Source organism: Populus nigra, chromosome 5 (genome assembly GCF_951802175.1).
Source record: "Populus nigra chromosome 5, ddPopNigr1.1, whole genome shotgun sequence".
Lineage (NCBI taxonomy): Eukaryota > Viridiplantae > Streptophyta > Magnoliopsida > Malpighiales > Salicaceae > Populus > Populus nigra.
In genome coordinates this window covers 4,535,507-4,555,458 of record NC_084856.1, presented here as the reverse complement: position 1 = coordinate 4,555,458, position 19,952 = coordinate 4,535,507, and the positions used below count along the sequence as shown (strand labels likewise).

At 34.6% G+C, this 19,952-nt stretch overlaps 3 protein-coding genes across 4 annotated transcripts; 1 reads left to right on the top strand and 2 right to left on the bottom strand.

Annotated features, from left to right (window-relative positions):
- Positions 1–5,555: 5,555 nt before the first annotated feature.
- LOC133694292 (chaperone protein ClpC2, chloroplastic-like) lies at positions 5,556–7,871 on the bottom strand. Its single transcript, XM_062115781.1, has 5 exons — positions 7,791–7,871; positions 7,503–7,688; positions 7,184–7,393; positions 6,879–7,096; positions 5,556–6,714 (listed from the first exon to the last, which is right to left on the bottom strand). The coding sequence occupies exons 1-5, from the start codon at positions 7,869–7,871 to the stop codon at positions 5,556–5,558; spliced, it is 1,854 nt and encodes a 617-aa protein (XP_061971765.1).
- Positions 7,872–12,232: 4,361 nt separating this feature from the next.
- Positions 12,233–16,400, top strand: LOC133693701 (probable choline kinase 1). Of its 2 annotated transcripts, none has more exons than XM_062114978.1 (8): positions 12,233–12,449; positions 12,803–13,189; positions 13,881–14,002; positions 14,082–14,277; positions 14,970–15,087; positions 15,235–15,282; positions 15,902–16,002; positions 16,089–16,400. In XM_062114978.1, exons 1-8 carry the CDS (start codon positions 12,333–12,335, stop codon positions 16,230–16,232), a joined length of 1,233 nt encoding a protein of 410 aa, XP_061970962.1. In that variant the 5' UTR covers positions 12,233–12,332; the 3' UTR covers positions 16,233–16,400. The 2 variants fall into 2 exon arrangements, with proteins under 2 accessions (XP_061970962.1, XP_061970963.1); XM_062114979.1 differs by lacking the exon at positions 12,233–12,449 and adding an exon at positions 12,464–12,622.
- On the bottom strand, positions 16,365–19,578 carry LOC133693702 (uncharacterized). The gene is made up of 10 exons (XM_062114980.1): positions 19,407–19,578; positions 19,244–19,305; positions 18,998–19,117; positions 18,763–18,862; positions 18,467–18,547; positions 18,107–18,156; positions 17,841–17,991; positions 17,702–17,758; positions 16,910–17,031; positions 16,365–16,815 (listed from the first exon to the last, which is right to left on the bottom strand). The coding sequence occupies exons 1-10, from the start codon at positions 19,476–19,478 to the stop codon at positions 16,605–16,607; spliced, it is 1,026 nt and encodes a 341-aa protein (XP_061970964.1). The 5' UTR covers positions 19,479–19,578; the 3' UTR covers positions 16,365–16,604.
- Between the last annotated feature and the right edge of the window lie 374 nt (positions 19,579–19,952).

Genomic DNA, 19,952 nt, shown 5'->3' with positions numbered 1-19,952 from the left:
GCTACCACTGTCATGATTTTGGGCATTTTCAGTGGGAGTGTTCTAAGCGAGCTAAAGATCATATGGCCAAGTATGTAGAAACAAAGGAAGAAATGCTATTGATGGCACTTGTAGAACACGAAAAGCCTGACACTGAGCACACCTGGTACCTTGATTCTGGGTGTAGTAATCATATGTGTGGAGAAAGGACTCTGTTTTGTGAGCTGGACAGTAACTTCATAGAGTCAGTGAAGCTGGGAAATGACTCAAAGCTTGTAGTACGAGGCAAGGGAAAGATTCGATTTGAGGTAAATGGCATCGTGTTTGTAATTCCAGAAGCATTTTATGTGTTAGACTTGAAGAACAATTTATTAAGTCTCGGATAGTTGCAAGAAAAAGGCATGATAGTGTTGATTCAACATGGAAAATGCAAAATCTTTCATGCTTCCAAAGGTCTAATTATTGAAAGCAGGATAACACAAAATAGGATGTTTTGTGTCCATGCTCGGTGTTCATCAGAAGAACAGAAATGCCTTTCATCATCCACCACAAATCAAACAAATCTGGAATGGACTTCGCCTTCTTCAACAAAAAGGAATGGTGAAGGGACTACCTAAATTTAAAGGCTCTCAAACTGTATGTGAAGATTGCTTAAAAGGAAGGCAACATCGTGATCCATTTCCCAGTGAAAGCAGCTGGAGAGCTTTCACCACACTTCAACTAGTACACGCAGACATATGCGGGCCAATCAATCCAAGCTCTAATAGTAAGAAGAGGTATCTGCTTACATTTATTGATGATTTTAGCAGAAAAATCTGGATTTATTTTTGGCTGAAAAATTAGAGGCATTCGATTTCTTTAAAAGTTATAAAGCAAGAGTAGAGAAGGAAACAAGGACATGCATTCTAGCTGTCAGAACAGACCGTGGGGGAGAGAATTTACATCCCAGGAATTCATAAATTTTTATGAAATTCATAGAATTCATAGACAATTAACAGCTGCCTATACTCCTCAACAAAACGGTGTCGCGGAGAGGAAAAATCGCACTATTATGAATATGATGCGAAGCATGTTGTTCGCAAAACAAATTCCTAAAGCTTTCTGGGCCGAAGCTGCAAATTGGTCTGTGCATGTGCTAAATCGATGCCCAACTCTTGCCGTAAAGAACAAAACACCTGAAGAAGCATGGAGTGGAATTAAACCTTCAGTGGATCATTTTTGAGTTTTTGGTTGTGTTTCCCACGTGTATGTACCAAACAGTAGAAGAGTGAAGTTGGATGCTAAAAGCTTAAAATGCATTTTGCTTGGGGTAAATGAAGAATCTAAAGCTTATAGGCTGTTTAATCCTACATCTAACAAAATAATTGTTAGTCGTGATGTTATGTTCGAAGAAGATCAACAATGGTGCTGGGATGACAATCACAAACATAATTTATTGACTGATCTTGAGTGGGAGACACAAGAAGCAGCAGATACAGATGATGGGGAAATTGAAGCTGATTCTGGAGCAGATGCAGAACTGGGAGCAATTTCAGGTGATTCTAGAATAATTGCAGAATTGGGAGCAATTTCAAGCGAACAGGAGCCTGAGTTTGACGATGAGGAACAACATACTCCAAATAGCAACATTTTGGAGCATCAGGGACGAATCAAGAAACCACCAGTCTGGATGCAAGATTATTCTGCTGGTCAAGGGTTCTCCGATGAAGAAGCTGGAAATTCAATGTTCTTGGCCCTGCTAGGTGACAGTGACCCTATGACCTATAAAGAAGCAGCAAAGTCTGAGAGATGAAGGAGTGCCATGGACCAAAAAATGCAAGCCATAGAGAGGAATGACACATGAGAGCTCACGACATTACCATCAGGAGGGAAGAGTATAGGAGTAAAGTGGATTTTTAAAACTAAAGTGAATGAGATTGGGGAAGTAGACAAATACAAGGCCAGGCTAGTTGCCAAAGGTTATTGTCAACAACATGGAATTGATTATGCTGAAGTATTCGCACCAGTAGCCCGTTTGGATACCATCCAAATTGTCATTGCGCTTGCTGCACAGAACAGTTGGGTGATCTATCAACTTGACGTCAAGTCCGCCTTCTTGCATAGGGAAATTAATGAGGAAGTCTTTGTTGATCAGCCCCCAGGTTATGAACAGAAAGGACACGAATCCAAGGTCTATCGACTCAAGAAGGCTTTATATGGACTCAAACAGGCACCCCGAGCCTGGTATAGTCGTATTGAAGCGTATTTCATCAAAGAAGGGTTCACAAAGTGCCCATACGAGCACACCTTGTTCATTAAAACTGCTGGTGGAGGTAAAATTCTAATTGTGTGTCTTTACGTTGATGATCTCATTTTTACCGGCAACGATCAAATGTTGTTTGCACAATTTAAGAATTCCATGATGTCTGCATTCGACATGACTGATCTTGGTAGAGTGAGGTTTTTTCTTGGTATTGAAGTATTACAGAGAACATGTGGTATATTTATCAGTCAACATAAATATGCATAAGAGATTCTGGAGAGATTTAAAATGGATCAGTGCAATTCAGTTTATAATCCAGCAGTTCTTGGTTTTAAACTTACAAAAGATGAAGAAGGCATTAAAGTTGACAGTACTCTCTATAAACAAATAGTGGGAAGCCTCATGTATTTAACTGCTACACGTCCAGATTTGATGTTTATTGTCAGCTTGATTAGCCGATATATGGAAAGTCCTGCTGAAAGTCACTTGTTAGCTACCAAACGGGTCTTGAGGCATATCAAAGGCACGACCAACTTCGGGATATTCTACAAAAAGGAAGGACATGCAGAGTTTTTTGGATACACGGACAGCGATTATGCCGGTGATCAAGATGATAGAAGAAGCACCTTGGGTTATGTTTTTTTTATGAGTTCAGGGGCTATTTCTTGGTCGTCGAAGAAACAACCAGTTGTTTCCTTATCCACCACCGAAGCCGAATTCATAGTAGCAGTTTCAAGTGCATGCCAAGTCGTATGGATAAGTAGAATTCTGAAGAGTCTCAATCAAACACAACACACTCCAACGAAGGTATATTGTGACAATATTTCAGCAATCAAACTTTCAAAGAATCCCGTAATGCATGGCCGCAGCAAGCACATAGATATCAGGTTTCATTTTCTCCGAGAACTTGTTAAGGATGGTTCATTAGAACTAATTACGTGCTCTACAACAGAACAAGTTGCTGATATTCTAACAGAGCCATTGAAGCTTGATGTCTTTCTGAAGATGCGAAGGTTACTAGGTGTGTGTGAATCTCCAAATATAAACTGACAGAACTCAGTTTAAGGGAGGATGATAAAATGTTGAAATATTCCAGATTGTTTCCTGAGTCTTAGGACTATTTTTAGTTATGTTGAATAATTCCTCCTTGGTTTGAGGAACACGTTTCTTTCCCTTTGTTAACCACGATTGCATCCTGTAAAATCGTGAGTTTGTTATTTTCCTTTGTCACGGTGTAAGACTATTTAATAGCCACTGCTGCAGCTTAATAAGACATCTTCTTAATCTGTCTCTTGCTAGCGTTAACATGTGGGCTCATTGCTCACCGTCAGCAACAACCTCATCAATGGCAACCTTGGCTGCCATCGAACTGCGTCGCCACCAGTATAAATAGTAACTTCATGGTGACACTGATGTATGACTTGGCCTTGTGCACATAAATTTAATCTTTTATTAATGTTAATAATAATTAAAACATGTAATCACAAACTCGAGTTGCATTGATTTAATCTTTTTTATTCTTTTGATTTTTTTAATGTTTTTGATCCTTTAGTTAAATTTATTTTTCTTTTCAATTTCAACCTTCAATCAATTTTTTTTTGTAATTTTTATTTTAATTTTTATCCTCATTCTTTTGATCATTTTTTTTTATCCTTTTGCTAAAATTAATTTTTCTTTTCGAGTGAGGCTTATAGTGCCTCACGACAGTTAAAATAGCTTTCATCGTGTTGTTAGAATCATCGCGATATCCTTTTCTTTTTAAGATAGCACGTGATGATCTTGAAATGATAGCTTTTCCTCCTACTTCTCTTTCTCCTACCCTTAAAAATCGCATTGGTTATTTCAAAATTCAGAGTTATTCTTTTATTTATAGAGATGTCAATAACAATCCATCTTGTTTTGATTTCTAATTTATATTCTTGATCCTTTTGTAAAATTGTGATTTGTTTCCAATTTCATTATTCAATCTTAATGTGTGATATGTTTTTTTTTTCAATTTGTTTCTTATTCTTTTGATTCTTTTAATGTTTTTGATCCTTTAGTTAAATTTATTTTTCTTTTCAATTTCAACCTTCAATCAATTTTTTTTTGTAATTTTTATTTTAATTTTTATCCTCATTCTTTTGATCATTTTTTTTATCCTTTTGCTAAAATTAATTTTTCTTTTCAATTTCACCCTTTAATAAAAAATATAATAATTTTTTACTTCAATTTTTATCATCTTTCTTTTATTTTTATTTTGGATCATTTTGTATAATTAAAGTTTTTTTTCAATTTTATTTTTCAATATTTGATTGGTTGAGAATTGAACTTTATTATTTTTATAAATAAGATGTTTTTGGTCTAATGACACGGATCACGGATTTGAGAAGTTAACCATGGTTGATTTCGTTTTTTTTTCTAGCTATCATCATCGGACATTATTTTTTTTCTAAGAGAATGGGCTCTTTTTTTTAATTTCATCTTTTGACTTTTTTTTAACAATAATTTGAGTTATCTTTAGATCAGTTAAATCAACTAAATTATATCGGGATAATTCCCACATAATTTTATTTTTAACCCATTATAAACAAAGAGTCGGGCCACTATGTATTTTTTTGTTGATTTTTTTTAATTTTATCCTCAAATTTTTTTAATTAGTCAATCGAGTTGTCTTCAAAATGGGTCATGTTAGGGTAACTTTTATATGAGTTAATTTTAAACTCGGGTCAAACAATAAGTTAGATTAGAAGGTTTGTTAGGTCAATTTCATTTTTTTAAAAATTTTGTTTTTAAATTTTTTTTATTGATATGTTGGGTTGCCTTTGAATAAACTAAATCCAGTTATTTAGATTACATCGAATCAAATACTATATAATTTAATTTTAAATTTAAGCTAAGAACTGAGGTAGATGAAGAATTTTCTAAATTGACGTGTTCTTAAATTTAATAATATAAGATAACTTTCTACAATTTAAATATTTTTTTTGTTCTGGTCAAGTAAACTTTTAACCCGAACTTGTAGCGTAACGGATTCCTGCTAGAAAAATCATCTTACGGAAGGAACAAACTGTCCGAACAGGACAAGTCACTGTTAATCCCCAGCCACATGATTTTTTCTTCCCCTCTTACAAGTTCGTTAAAATTAATAAATGATTAAGGCAAGCAACTGCAGGCTCAATAAATAAGGGCCTCCTGTTATTAAGGATTCTAAATGGTAAAAGGCAAGCAAACCCAAATCTTAAATAGGAATCTACGATTCGTTTAAGACATTAAATTACATGTACTAACTAATTAAACTTCTTAGTACATGATATAGACGGAAGCACAATAAAAATAAAAATAGCAACTAGAGCTAAAAAAGTCGAAACAAATCTTCCAAAATCATAGAATGCTCGTAATCTTCGGTTTCTACGGCTACATCACCATGTAGCATGATAACGTTTCCGTTTGAATTAACGTCTACAATGACAGAACGTCCCTCCTCTACAAATCCTTTCAAGATCCCTTCAGCAATGCTATCCTCCAAAAGCCTCACAACGGCCCTCTTCAATGGCCTTGCTCCATAGCTAAGGTTGTTCCCTTCTTCAATTATCTTCCTTTTTAATCCATCTGTTACTCGTATAATGATGTTCTTTGCCTTTAGCCTCCCGTAAACTTCCGCAAGCATCAAGTCTGCAATCTCGTTTAGCTGTGCATTGTTCAATTTTCTGAACACGATCACTTCATCTATTCGATTCAAGAACTCTGGGCTGAATTCTTTCTTCAGTTCCTCAGCTACTATAAGCTTGACGGTGTTGAATCGTATCTCGTCTTCCTCGTCTTCCTGGGCAATCAAGCTATTACCAATATTTGAAGTCATTATAATGATTGTGTTTTTAAAGTCCACCTTACGTCCTTTACCATCAGTCAACGTACCATCATCTAAAATCTGAAGAAACACCCTGTGAACATCTTGGTGAGCCTTCTCAATCTCATCAAAGAGAACCACGGTATGGGCTCTGCGACGAACTGCTTCAGTAAACTGACCACCGTCATCATACCCTATATAGCCAGGAGGTGATCCAAAAAGCTTTGATACAGTATGTTTTTCCATGTATTCAGACATATCAATCCTGACGACGGCTTCTTTGGAGCCAAAATACTCAACAGCCAATGCCTTGGCAAGTTCTGTTTTCCCTACGCCAGTCGGACCGGTGAATAAAAAGCTCGCAATTGGTTTGTTGGGGTCTTTCATGCCGACTCGTGCTCGGCGAATAGCATGACTAACTGCCTTCACAGCTTCTTCCTGGCCTACAATGTACTTGTGCAGTTCTGCCTCCATGTTTAAGAGTCGACGAGATTCTTTATCGGTGACTTTATCAAGAGGAATTCCCGTCACCATCGAGACAAGAGCTTGTATATCCTCTTCAGTCACAACAAGTTTCTCTGAAGCTGATCGCGCTTGACGCAGCTGAACTCTGGTACCAGCTTCATCGATCAAGTCTATGGCCTTATCCGGTAGAAAGAGACCGCTGAAACATATATAAAAGCACATATGTTGTTGTGTATTCAAGATCTAACTAAACATGAATAACATTTAAATAAATTCCAAAGTGTTGAGAAAGGGATTAATTGAAAACATAAAATGCTATCTGATATCTGATAGGTTACAAGGTAAGTAAACGTAAATTTTGACCTTATGTATTGGTTTGACAAACGAACTGCTGCAACCAAAGCCTCATCTGCGTATTTGACATCATGATGAGCTTCGTATTTTCCTTGTATTCCTTTCAGTATCTCTACCGCCTCATCAACAGATGGCTCTGGCACATCCACATGCAGAAAACGCCTTTTGAGTGCTCCATCTTTTTCAATGTACCTTCGATATTCATCAATTGTTGTGGCTCCAATACACTGCACAAGAGGGAACAGAGAATGATAAGAAATTGTAAATCGGAACATCAGATTACGAATGGACTACACAAGTACGGACTAATTTACCTTTAGCTCGCCTCTTGCAAGAGCTGGCTTTAGTATATTAGCAGCATCTAGTGTCTGGCCATTGCCAACAAGGGTATGCAATTCATCAATGAAAAGAACTATATTTCCATCACTTTGTTTAACTTCATCAACAATCCCTGTTAATCTTTCTTCAAAATCTCCGTGAAATTTGGTGCCAGCAACTAGACGCGCCATATCCAAAGCAAAAATCTAAAGAACAAATCACAATTTGAGGTGTACAGGTACGAATTACTGGTGTAGAATTATTAATTATTAATATCAAATGTGATGATTTTTGGTAAACAAGTTGTAGGACTACCTTCTTTCCCTCAAGTTTTGAAGGAACAGTGCCTTTAACGATGTTTGCTGCCAGGGCCTCAACAATGACAGTTTTTCCGACTCCAGGATCACCTACAAGACAAGGGTTATTCTTTCTTCTTTTGCAAAGTATTTGCGTGAGACGCTCGATCTGTTTTCGCCTTCCTACTACCTGGTCCAGCTTGCCCTGTAAAATGCCATTTAAAGAAGCCAAAGTCAGTATAATCGTTGCTAGTTCAGATGTCACTGGTTCCGCAAGAACGTGTGAGAAAGAGAAATCGGGTTTTACCTCTTGTGCCATCTTTGTTAAATCAGTTCCATACTTGTTTAGCATATCTGCCTTAAAATGTTGCTTCTCGAGCCTCTCCATTAATGTAAATTCAAACTAAGATGACAGATGTTCTTTCTGCTACAAGCAAAACACCATTTGCTTGCTCATATATATATATATCAGAACCCGTAATGATCCCAATGCAGCATTACCTGCCGAACCATTTCCCAAAGCAGTCGCTTGCCCTTCTTCCCTTAACACTTGCTCCTGTTAGTTATCAAATCATTAACTACAAGGGTACAGCTTCCCAAGAGCCCAATTCATGCATGGTGTTTTTAATTTAGGTACTGGTGGTGTTTAATTTCCATTTCAGGTGCATGCCATGCCCCCTGGGTTCCTTCTACGTGCTGCAGTCGCGTATTCTCATAGGACTGGTCCTAACTTAGATATGCTAAACCATCTGTTTCAAATGAAAATCCGTACAATTTCTTCTTTTCTGGACCGATATTATCTGACCAATTTCTCTACTTTTTCTTACCCCTCCCTGCCGAAACAAAGAACATCTCGTAAACAGGGATTGGAGATAAAGCCCAGGATAGATGAGTATCAGCAAACTGCCAAGAGTAATATAATTATTATTTTATCTTTCTTGAAAAAAATCAATAGTAATAATATTAGGGTAATTCGATCTTTCACATGGCTGATCACATATTATAAGATTGATAGATGGCAAAAGTATCTTTTTCTATCCTTCTCCAAAAAATCAATGGTATTAGTGATGGGATAATTTGATATTTTCACATGGCTTATTAAATATTATAAGATTGATCAAGAGTAAATGTGTTTTTTTTAAGCACAAAATGATTAAGCTACTCTTAAAAGTTAAAATTAAAAAAAAAACATATAAAAATCTTTTTATCTTTCTACTTTTTTTAAAAACTGTAGAATAATTAATTTATCCTTAAAATAAAAAATTTAAAACTTGTATCTATGTACCTTTTCAAATCTTTTTAACCTGGTTTTTTTGCATTATTATAAGTTGAGTGATGACAATTTAATTTTTTAATAAACACAAAATATTATTTAAATAAAAAAATTGGTTGGCGTGTGAGAGGTAAGTGCAGCATCTCCTAGCGAATAAAAATCCATTTTTGCCATGTCATTGGAATCATCACAGTGTCTTCTTCTTGATGGGACGAAGCGTTGTAGTGGTGGTTGACTAGTTTGTCGCCAATGACTTTCCCTTCTCTTTTCTCTCTCCTCCCCTCAAAATTTGTGTTGATCATTCAAGATTTCAAAGTTATCCTTTTATTTAGTGAAACTTCAACTCGGTCCTTATTCCTTTTTATTTTTAATTTTTGTTCTTGTCCCTTTGTTAAAATTTTGATTTGTTTTCAAATTTTCCCTTCAATCTCAATTTATCATATGTTATTTTTTCTAGTTCAATTCTCATTCTTTTGACTTCTTTTTTGTTATTTTGTTAAATTAATTTTTCTTTTCAATTTCATCATTCAATCAAAATTTGAAGTTGTCCTCTAAATTATTGTCTATTTCAATTTTGATCATCATTCTCTTAATTACTACCTTTTGTTTTGGATTTTTTTGTATAATTGATTTTTAAAAAAAATTTATAATTTAACATTTGATTGGTTGAGAATTGAGCTTCTTGGATTTTCTAAATAAGATGCTTCGAGTCTAATGACTCGAGTCACATGTTTAAAAAGCTTATGCGGGTTGACATCACAATTTTTTATTGAACTTATTTTATTTTTCAATTTCATCATTGATCATTGTTTTTTTTTTAAAAAAAATTTACTTTGTGGTTTTTTTTGTTTTTTTTTTGTTGAGTTATCTCAATCTCTTGACCTGGATCATGGGTTAACCTATTTATACCTGCATATTTATATGATATTATACATATATATGTTCTATCATTGGTAATGTATCTTTGTAAACAAAGCAAAAATCATCTTCAATTAAAATTATTTTTTCATCAATAACTGCAAAAGCCAATGGGAATATCTCATTATTTGCATAAAAAACAACTATAATCAATAACTTTCTATCATATCGCTCATACAAATATGTGCCATCAACATTGATAAGTGGTATACATTACTCGAAACCTTTAATTTAAGGTCTAAATGATAAAAAAAACAACTCTTTAAAAAATCATTATACTATCATCAAGATTTCTTTTGTTTGTTTGATCAACAACTATTTCAGGATTTGATTCATTTATTACCAACAATAACCCAGGTAATTTTTTAAAAGACTCTTCATGTGAACCAAAAAGTTGCTCAAGCACCTTTTGTTTTGCAACCCATGTTTTATCATATGATATTTTGTACTTGTAATGCAATTTTATTTCATCATGTATGCTTGCAACCTTCATTGAAAGATATTCATAACAAAGGTTGATATAGTATTAGCAATAAAATTTGCATAAAGCTAATGATAGTTTTTTTGGACAAAAGTCGAAACACATATGTATGACCTTTTAACTTTGCTATCTCAAATGAGTTTGATCTTTTATGATATCCCTCATTCAAATACACTTACATTTAGGTGCTAGTACATATTGTAATTGAACAAATATAGAATTCGAATCAGATTCTTGGATTTAGTATTCAATTGAATGTGCAATGTGTCACCATTTAACTGCATTAACCAATTCATTTTTACTATTAAATGTTTATCCAACCTGCAAATTAGACCCTTCTAGCATACATCTATGACTAAGTACCCAATCATAAGAAATAACAAAACTAAACCTAGAAGCATCTACAAATTCAGGATATGAGATATCATTTCATCATTAATATCATAATCATCAACATCACCATCAATATTTATTGTCATATTTGGGTTTCATATCTCGTCATATTTATTGTCACTGGGCTTAGAATAGTCAAATCGATGTTGATCACCGAATGAATTGTTAAATATTGTATCATTTATTGTTTGTAGCAAATTATTGGACAATAAACTATTTTTTCCTTTCCTAACTAACTTTGAAAGACCAGAAGAAGTTGGAACAAACACATTTTTTGGTCAACTACTCACATACAATACAATCATGTTCAAACCACTTTGGATTAAAGAATCATTCATGATCTTAAAACTACCATAACACATAACTAGAACAAGAAAATACTGGTGTTCACAAATTCAACACCTCCAAGTTATTTCAGCATCGATATCATTATGATTCAACCTAAGTCCATGGAAAATAATTTCTTTCATTTCTGCATATGACATGCTTGAATTACCATTTAACAACAATTACTCTCGCCATTGTATGTGATATTATTGTTTACATTAGGAACAATAGTGCCACTGTAATGACATAACATAAATATGTTATAAGATATTATATAAGAAAAAACAAATCGAACTCTGGTCACCTAGACATAATTTTAACTAAATTGCATTATCCCTACCTAAATTGACAAAATTCATAGTAGATTCAATCAAACTACCAAAATTTAATATAAAAGCAAACTTGACCAAAATTAAACATAGTTTATTATATCAAATCTAATTGATATTTTCATGTTCAATTGCATTAAATCAAATCCAAATTCATAGCAAATTAAAATAATTCAAAAAAAATACCAAATTTATCAACTTATTAACAATTCAATGCAACATGTGATTCATCATAATTATATTGCATTTATGCTCTATTGCACGAAATCATCAAGCATAAATAATTACATTATTAGTTGATTCAAACAATCCATATAAAATTTCTCATTCGACAACTTATCCAAAATTAAACGCAACACATAATTAATTAAAATAATTAATTTAACTTATTTTCATGTTCATATATATCAAATCAATCTTAATTGATAGTATTTATAACTAATTTATCATTAATTCAATAAACCCTAAATTCAACCCAAACCCTAAAGTCAACCTAAACAATTATTCATTTTAATTAAACCAAACACAAATTCATAGCAATATAGTATATTTACTTTACTTGTAGAACTAGAAAAAAGACTGAGGTGATGGTGGCAACAACAATGAATTTTTGATAAAAACAAAATATTATGTATTTTTTTATTTGAAGAGACATTTAAATTTCACGTCAACTTACATTTCAGAACATGACATGTTTAAATATTATTTTTAAAAGTATGACAATTATCTTATCATATTTAAAAATAATAATATTTAATAAAAATCAGAACAAGAAAAAAGTAATATTTCACAATTTTTTTAAAAAAATTTGTTATTCTAGCAAAACAACAAAGGCAACGGTGGACCTCCTCCAATCTAACCACGCGGATATTTTCTTTCTACCTAGAAAATTCCACAAAAAGGACTCCTTTAATAATCTTGAATAGGCATGTAGAAAAGCCACACAAGTAACACGTGTCATCTTTTCTTAGATAAATTATTTGACCTTTGGGATCGGTTAAGGACCGACATCTAGTGTTTTTCTGACTTTGAACATTTTCTGCTGTCCCTAACAATCACACAAAGTCTCCGTGTTGCTGTAAAAATCGGCAGCAAAGATTCCGCTCTGTTATACACACGTGTCAGATCATGATTCGTCTGTTTAACTGGTCCGAGCCTCCGTGTGTGACTGTCTCACAGAATCTCACACGCAATCCCATCAGATTCTACTCGCGACGTTATTTTATCATCAGCAAGGAGGAAACGGTAACCTTAGGATTAGTATATAAATAAATATACAATTATAATCACATTTTCTTTGTTTCTAATATTATAACCCCATATTTAATTGGCTGGTCTTTCTTTTGGGTGTTATAAATTCTTAGCTTCAACGATCTTAGATTGCTTTCATTTCGCGGACCTTGTCTCTGTTTCTTGGGGTGTGTTTTCCTACATCACTTTTTTCTCTTTTTTTTGTTGGGAATTGCTTGGCTTTTGTGTTTCTTGAAGGTTTTGTTTAAGTTCTTGTTTTTGTTTTTAATGGTTTGTTTTGGACTGTGATTGATTATCTATAAGTTAAAAGGACTGGAGTTGATTCCAATTATCATACTTTCTTGCAGCTAAAACTTTGTCACAACAAGCTTTTTCCTACAAAGATGGTGATGAAAACAAATGGATTCGTCGACGGTAGTTTACCAGATGAGCTGAAGAAAGTCCTTCGATCAGTAGGATCGGAGTGGGGAGATGTGGTTGATGACATGGAATCATTGCAGGTGATACCTTTAAAGGGGGCTATGACTAATGAGGTTTTCCAGATAAACTGGCCTACAAAGTGTGGTAATCTTGATCGAAAATTAGTGGTTCGGATTTATGGTGAAGGTGTTGAAGCTTTTTTCAACAGGGATGATGAGATTAGGACTTTTGAGTGCATGTCAAAGCATGGACAAGGTCCTAGGCTTCTTGGCCGGTTTGCTGATGGAAGGGTTGAAGAGTTCATTCATGCTAGAGTAAGCGAAATTTGAACCTCTTCCTTAAGTTAATGGTGATTTTGAAGTTTAATTATATCCACCATTTTATTACCAGTTGACAAATATAAAGTATCTCCTTCATAATCTCACATGTTCAAGTTTGTTGAAGTATATTTCTGCTCCCATTATGTTGGGACTAAATCAGAGGGCACAAATTGAGTTAAAGAGCCCCAGGGCTGTGGAATATTGACCTTCTTTCGCAAAAGTAAACGGTTGGATTAGAAGTTAAAACCAGGCGCTTATGTGTGTACAGTTCTGTTGGTGCATAGTTTTTTCATCTTGCATGAATTTGGGGATTTTCCCTTTTTTTACTTGTACTTTTTGCAGCAAACATTTCACATTTCCAGGATGGGATCAGAGTCAAATGGATACTGCTGCAGCAGTATTTATTGTAGCCCGATTGAATTCGGGAGCTATAGCTATGTGTTACTGGGTTTAATAAAAACAAACTCTGTCAGTTGACAAGCAAATTGAATAATTGGTTTTTACATAATGATTTGTGAAAAGCTTATCTTTAGCTTGATAGATTGAACCATGGCTAGGAATCTCGCATTGAAAAGCAAATTGAATAATCCGAGGAAACCAGTGCTGAGGGAGAAGGTATCAGTACTTGTTATGAATCAACTAATCTTCTCTTTCATTTTCCTCCTTTTCTTGGGTGGATGTCCAGACACTATCAGCTGCTGATCTTCGTGACCATGAAACATCTGCTCTGGTGGCTGCGAAGATGAGAGAGTTCCACAATCTTGAGATGCCCGGTCCTAGGACTGTACTCCTCTGGAACAGGATGAGGTATTGATATGATAATGAAGTTAAAGGTCTTTCTTTTATCATTGAAAATATTCTGATGCCTTTCTTCTGATCTTCCTAGGGACTGGCTGGTTGAAGCCAAAAGCATGTGCTCTGCCAAATGTGTGAAAGAATTTCGTTTGGATAGTCTAGAAGATGAGATCAGTATGCTAGAGAAGGAGCTGTCACATGACTATCTAGATATTGGGTTTTGTCACAATGACCTGCAGTATGGCAACATAATGCTCGATGAAGAGACAAGATCAATCACCTTAATCGTAAGTTTCCTTGTTTTGTTAACTATACTATATAACTATATACAAGATCATTGCTTTTGGAGCTCAATGGCATGATATATCCCAATTCCATGAAAACATACAGTGGTAACATCTGGTTTAGTTTGAAATTCTTATAGCAAGAAACTGCAAATGATGTTTGCATGGTGACAGTGCATTATACTGTTATCTAATCGCAGCAGAAGTTTTAACTGCACAAATGATATAAAAGAAAAAAAAATGAAAAATAAGAAGTGGACAGGTCCGCCTTTTTTTGAGGTATTACTTGTCTTCCTGTAAATGATATCTAATGATATTCACAAGGCTGTTTTCTATTTGCATGGCTGAATTCTTCTATGTTAACATACAGTTTTTTCGTTGCTTTTCAAGTTATGAACTTGAAAATAGTAGGCATCCATTCACTTAATGAAAAATGTTCTTCATAATTTGTTTAGGATTTCCAATTGCCAAACTTCAACCGGATTTTCATAAAGTGCCCTGTTCCTCCCTTTTTACACTTGCATTCTATCAATACCTTGAAGCATTCTATGCTATTCTGTATATGCCTTGTTTGTTAGGGTTATTCTCTGCTCAGTATTGTGATTGATGAAATGCAATTGTAAGAAAATATGCGTAGGACTAACTTTGTTGATAAAAGGCATTCCTTTCCTTATAAATTGCTCGTTCTTTTATAGGATTATGAGTATGCAAGTTTCAATCCTGTTGCGTATGACCTTGCAAATCACTTCTGCGAAATGGTAGCGAATTATCATTCGGAAACGCCACATATCTTGGACTATAATAAATACCCAGGTGTGCAACTTCTCGTATTTCTTTTTATCCTTCAATTCTGCTGTCTCCATATTTTACCCTTTCTCCATTTCAATGTTTTGTGATCTAGATTATACTTTATCCCTCTGAACTAATTAGTTTGCTTTCCTTTATTGCATCTGCAAACAGGACTTGAGGAGCGCCGCAGATTTGTTGACACATATCTAAGCTCTGCAGGTTAGTTTATAGATTTCTTGTGCATTTAAATTGAAGTTATGAGACAAGAAGTTCAACTGTTAAGTGTATGATTGATCTATATATTGTTGAAAATGAAAGTAAAGAGAAAAACAAAAGGAAAACAAGTTTCCACGAACTGTGTTTCTTCTAGTCTTAGGTATGCAAAAGCTTACTGCTGATGTTAATGGCGCTTTGACCATGGGTATTCCATTTTGACCTTGAAACAATAAATTATCGATCGGTAATGGAATGGAACAGGTCAGGTCTACACTGATGTCATCAAGACGTGCCATTAATAGACATGCTTGACTACCTCTGGTAATGTGACTTTTAGATCAACAATGCTCATTCAAACACGGAAGTTCAATTTTCCTGTACGCCTAGGTGTCTTTGGACTTGTGACTGGATAAGATATGTTGAAAAATGGAGCTCAATGACTTTGGTAGCAACATGACTAGTAAAATTCGTCATTTTGTTGGGTCTCTTTTTATGAAATACTACTGAGTAATTGAATTATAAGGAGAAAGAACAATGCTGCTGTCTTCATGTTTTATGGTGTTGCAAATTATCCGAGAATTCTCATTTTATTTTACATGGAAAATTCCTGTTATTCATACAGGGAAGCAGCCCAGTGAAGATGAAGCGGTGCTACTACTTCATGAGGTGGAAAGGTACACTCTGGCCAGCCATCTCTTTTGGGGATTATGGGGAATAATCTCGGTAAGCATTCAGCATCTTGCTTTATCCTTGTTCTTCACAATTGCATGCGTGAGTGATTTCATGGAACGTGTTTCTACTGGTTGCAGGGGTATGTAAACAAAATAGACTTCGACTATATGGAGTATGCTAGGCAAAGGTTTCGGCAGTATTGGCTGAGAAAGAAAAGACTCCTGGGATCCCCCGATAACTATGTAGATGGATATGTAGCGTACGGTACGGGATCGGGGTAATTCCTTGGTCAAATCTAAGTAGGAATGCAGCACTGGGCTGTTTTTGTGTAGGGCACAGGCTGATCCACATCTTCTGTAATTGTGTCATGGTATATGCTTGACTAGATGTTATTTTTCAAACAAAAGGAGTAATTCTATAGCAAAATGATTTCGTTATCCATATAAAAAGATGCACATAGATTAGCATGTTGCAATTATAAAAACAGAAAATACACCGAGACATCGGAATCACCATAGCAATTAGCTGTGAATACACGAGCAGAATTACTTAAACCACCACTCCAACTGAAGCTATCATCACTTTCAAATTTAACTTTAAACAAAAAATCTAAAAACAAAAGTTCATTATAAGCATTGACCGGTGCATTTAATTCAAGAAGAAAGTCTGGACATGGAACGAAGATCCTCAACAATGTTGTTTATCAATGAATGAGAGCCTCTAGTAGCAGAAAACATCAGGTGCTTGGGAGCCTCAGCTCTATCGAAATAAAAAGCACCTGGTGTCAGCTTTTCTTTGGGTTGTAAAGCCAGCCAAATAACAGTGTCTGCCCCTTCCTCGCTTGTTCTTAGCTTTCCTGATAATCTGGAATACGTACAATTCAAAGTAAGAATACATGTGCAGGTGAGTGGAATAAATTGGAGTTATTGCAATCATAATAAACAGAAAAGTTTCTTACGATTTATTGAAATCAGGTAAACTTTTAGCAACTCCTGGTGTCTCAGCCCAACCCGGGTGCATTGAATAGAACGAGATCCCTTTGTCCTTGTACATTTCAGCCCAGTTCTCAGTCAATGCCACCTAACAAAGAAAGGCAGTTATCATGAAATACTTGAAGAAATCATCAATTAATTTTCAGAGTGGTATATAAACGATTGCATGCACACCCTTATTCAACGCAGCCTAAATTTCTTCTAAAAACATAGAGCAGAAAGAAGGTATGAACCAATATAAGCCCATGCATTAAATGAAACAAATGAGAATATTGAGTTGGAAGTACAAAAGTTGAGGGAAAACAGAAATTGATAGAACTAGAAATTTTTCTATCCGCACCACCATCTGGTTTATATGGATTTTCAATACACGTTACCTGAGTCAACACGATTCAATTCAGTTAATGCATCACCATCTTTCATGCATTTTCACACCATGAGCTGATAGCAAAATATATCATCACAATGAACAGGATGAAATCAATTTCTAACCCTATATTTGGAAACCAATTTAAAAAAATATATATCAAAAAGCAACAAAAGAAGAGAATATGTGCATCAAGAATGCAGGAGAGCATAAAACAAGAATCAGAGCTAAAATATAAATCCAAAACATTCTATCCTTTTCACCATATAAATGAAACCAACTCAGCTGAAGGAGGGAAAGCAAGTGCAAGGTGATATCCACAAAATCACAACATCCAAGCAATTTATGACTGAAGAAGATATGTAAGCTCTCGCATGCAAAAATAGCAAACCTGAACTCGCTTGTTTCGAGCATACTGTTCAACACCGTTGAATTTTCCTTTGCTAAACTGCATTGAGAAAAATTAGTTGTGGGTTCCATTAGTATCCAGCTGTAAAAATTACAGTAAAGAATTTCACAACAAAAGTTACCTGTAGATCTGTGGTCAAGGGAGCTGTGTACATTCCACCAGAGGAAACTGTGATGACTCGAGCATCAGGTGCAGCATTCTCCAACAAAGGCAACATCAATTCAGTCATGGAATAAGTGCCCAGCACATTCACAGCAAAATTCTGTTCAAATCTGCAGAAAAAGAGAATTAAAGCAATGAATTAATTTCTCTATATGGGAAACAATGTGACTTCAATGTGTTAAAAATTTGGCTTTTGATGTAAAATATCAATAAGTGACAATTCACCCTTCAGATGTGGTAATTTGTTCGTTCTCAAGAAAACCAGCATTGTTAACCTGAAGGCAGAAAAGTATACCCACATCAGACGTCCATCAATCCATTGGAAGTTACATAAATATCAGTCTAAAAAATTCCAAACTAAGTTCCATAAGATTGTCACATGACCAGAATCACAAAAATGAACCACATAATTTTCTTCAATGGATTTGCAAAATATAGTTTCAGAATCATGAAAGTAAGAAGCATGTTCCATAACCACAATACGTACAGCCAGTCAGCCAGCTAGTTACAGACCTTGTACACCATAGAAATGCAAATATAACACTCTCTTTCAAAGGGATTGTGTCAAAAGATGTATAACTTTACCAAAACATGAACTGGCACATTCTTTGAAGAAAACCTGGATGCGAAAGACTTGATGTCACTGACAGATGAAAGATCACAAACCTGCAAGAGTTAAAAGTAGCAAGGCATTTAACATCAGAACAAAGTTTTTAAAAATTGTTATACATGCACCATGTTAACAACCATAAATACAATACAATTCCCACTTTTTTTTAATTCACCAAAAGCTGTCAAATAGAAGTTCTTGAGCATAGAGAGATTCACTAACAGTTAAAAAGGAACAAAATCATATACTGCCGGAGTGGTCAGCATCATACCTCCAAATGGACCTTTTGGTTTCCTGTTGTAGATTGAATTTGAGAAAGAGCAGCCTCCCCTCTCTCCTTGCTACGACATACCATATACACTGTTGCCCCACTGAATAACATTATAGACAAAATATACAGCTATGATAAATATTTAATTTCAAGAAAGTTTTTAAAGATCTTAAATTCAAGAAGAAAAGAAAGCACTATATATGATATGAAGTAAAGAGGAAAAAAGGATGATAACCGTGAGGCAAGACCCTCGGCAGTTGCATAACCGATGCCAGAATTAGCCCCTGTTACTACACAATTCTTCCCATCAATCCTCGCCTGCGTATCTTCCGGGTTGAATTTCTTCGAGTGTTCCCTGTAAATAATCATGGGAAATTCGTATTTTTCAAGAACGAAAAGAAAACATGGACAACACGACGTCAGAGATAAAACAGAGGCCAAGAAGAAAAAAGAGAGAACAAAAACATGGAAGTTTACTTACATGAAAGCGGATTTGGTGAAATTGAGGTACCCATAAACACCAAATGCAGTAGCTCTCCATGTCTATTACCAAAGGGCAGACACAATAATTCCACTTTAGTTATAAAAAAAAGACAGGAAAAGAGGACAGAAATAAAAGAGAGAGGGAGGGATTGAAGGGGTACCTTGAGAAGGAACATCGAGAGTGATCTAACAGAATGGACGTGGATTTCGAAATGCAGTGTTGCGATTACCATATAGTGTATGCTCGGTTTGTCATTCGTGTACTCTTCAAAGTTCGAACTCCTTTTTTTTTTTTTCCCTTTTTTGGTTTAATTAGTTTTTCAATTCTTGAAATTTCTCGATTGCATGATTCCAAATGGATTTCTCTTTATATTTGGGTATCAATATTCTCTTTAAACTTTTTTTATTATTATTATTATTATTAGGAATTGGAAAAGGTGTGTTTATTATTATTTTTTAAAGTGTTTTTTATTAATAAATATATTAAAATAATATCTTTTAAATTTTTAAATTTTTTTAATATCAAAATAATTCAAAAAAACAATTAATTTTTATATATAAAGAATAAATTCTTGAAAAAACACATTTTGTCCGACGCTATTAGTATGCTGCCAATCCTGATAAACATTTTTCTACTATTCTAAGATCCAAACACTCATCTACTGGTTATTATTCAATTTAGTACATAATTAATCACAATCAAAGAG

What these genes read in the sequence shown, in the direction of transcription:
- LOC133693701 (XM_062114978.1), top strand. Translation starts at nt 12,333, where the DNA reads ATGATTCGTCTGTTTAACTGGTCCGAGCCTCCGTGTGTGACTGTCTCA. An exon ending in TCATCAGCAAGGAGGAAACG is followed by an intron (nt 12,450 to 12,802) that starts GTAACCTTAGGA and finishes ACTTTCTTGCAG; the next exon opens with CTAAAACTTTGTCACAACAA. An exon ending in CAAGATCAATCACCTTAATC is followed by an intron (nt 14,278 to 14,969) that starts GTAAGTTTCCTT and finishes GTTCTTTTATAG; the next exon opens with GATTATGAGTATGCAAGTTT.
- LOC133693702 (XM_062114980.1), bottom strand. Translation starts at nt 19,478, where the DNA reads ATGGTAATCGCAACACTGCATTTCGAAATCCACGTCCATTCTGTTAGA. An exon ending in ACCAAAAGGTCCATTTGGAG is followed by an intron (nt 18,548 to 18,762) that starts GTATGATGCTGA and finishes TAACTCTTGCAG; the next exon opens with GTTTGTGATCTTTCATCTGT. An exon ending in TTACCTGATTTCAATAAATC is followed by an intron (nt 16,816 to 16,909) that starts GTAAGAAACTTT and finishes TACGTATTCCAG; the next exon opens with ATTATCAGGAAAGCTAAGAA.
- LOC133694292 (XM_062115781.1), bottom strand. Translation starts at nt 7,871, where the DNA reads ATGGAGAGGCTCGAGAAGCAACATTTTAAGGCAGATATGCTAAACAAG. An exon ending in TAACAAAGATGGCACAAGAG is followed by an intron (nt 7,689 to 7,790) that starts GTAAAACCCGAT and finishes GGCATTTTACAG; the next exon opens with GGCAAGCTGGACCAGGTAGT. An exon ending in TTGCAAGAGGCGAGCTAAAG is followed by an intron (nt 7,097 to 7,183) that starts GTAAATTAGTCC and finishes CCTCTTGTGCAG; the next exon opens with TGTATTGGAGCCACAACAAT.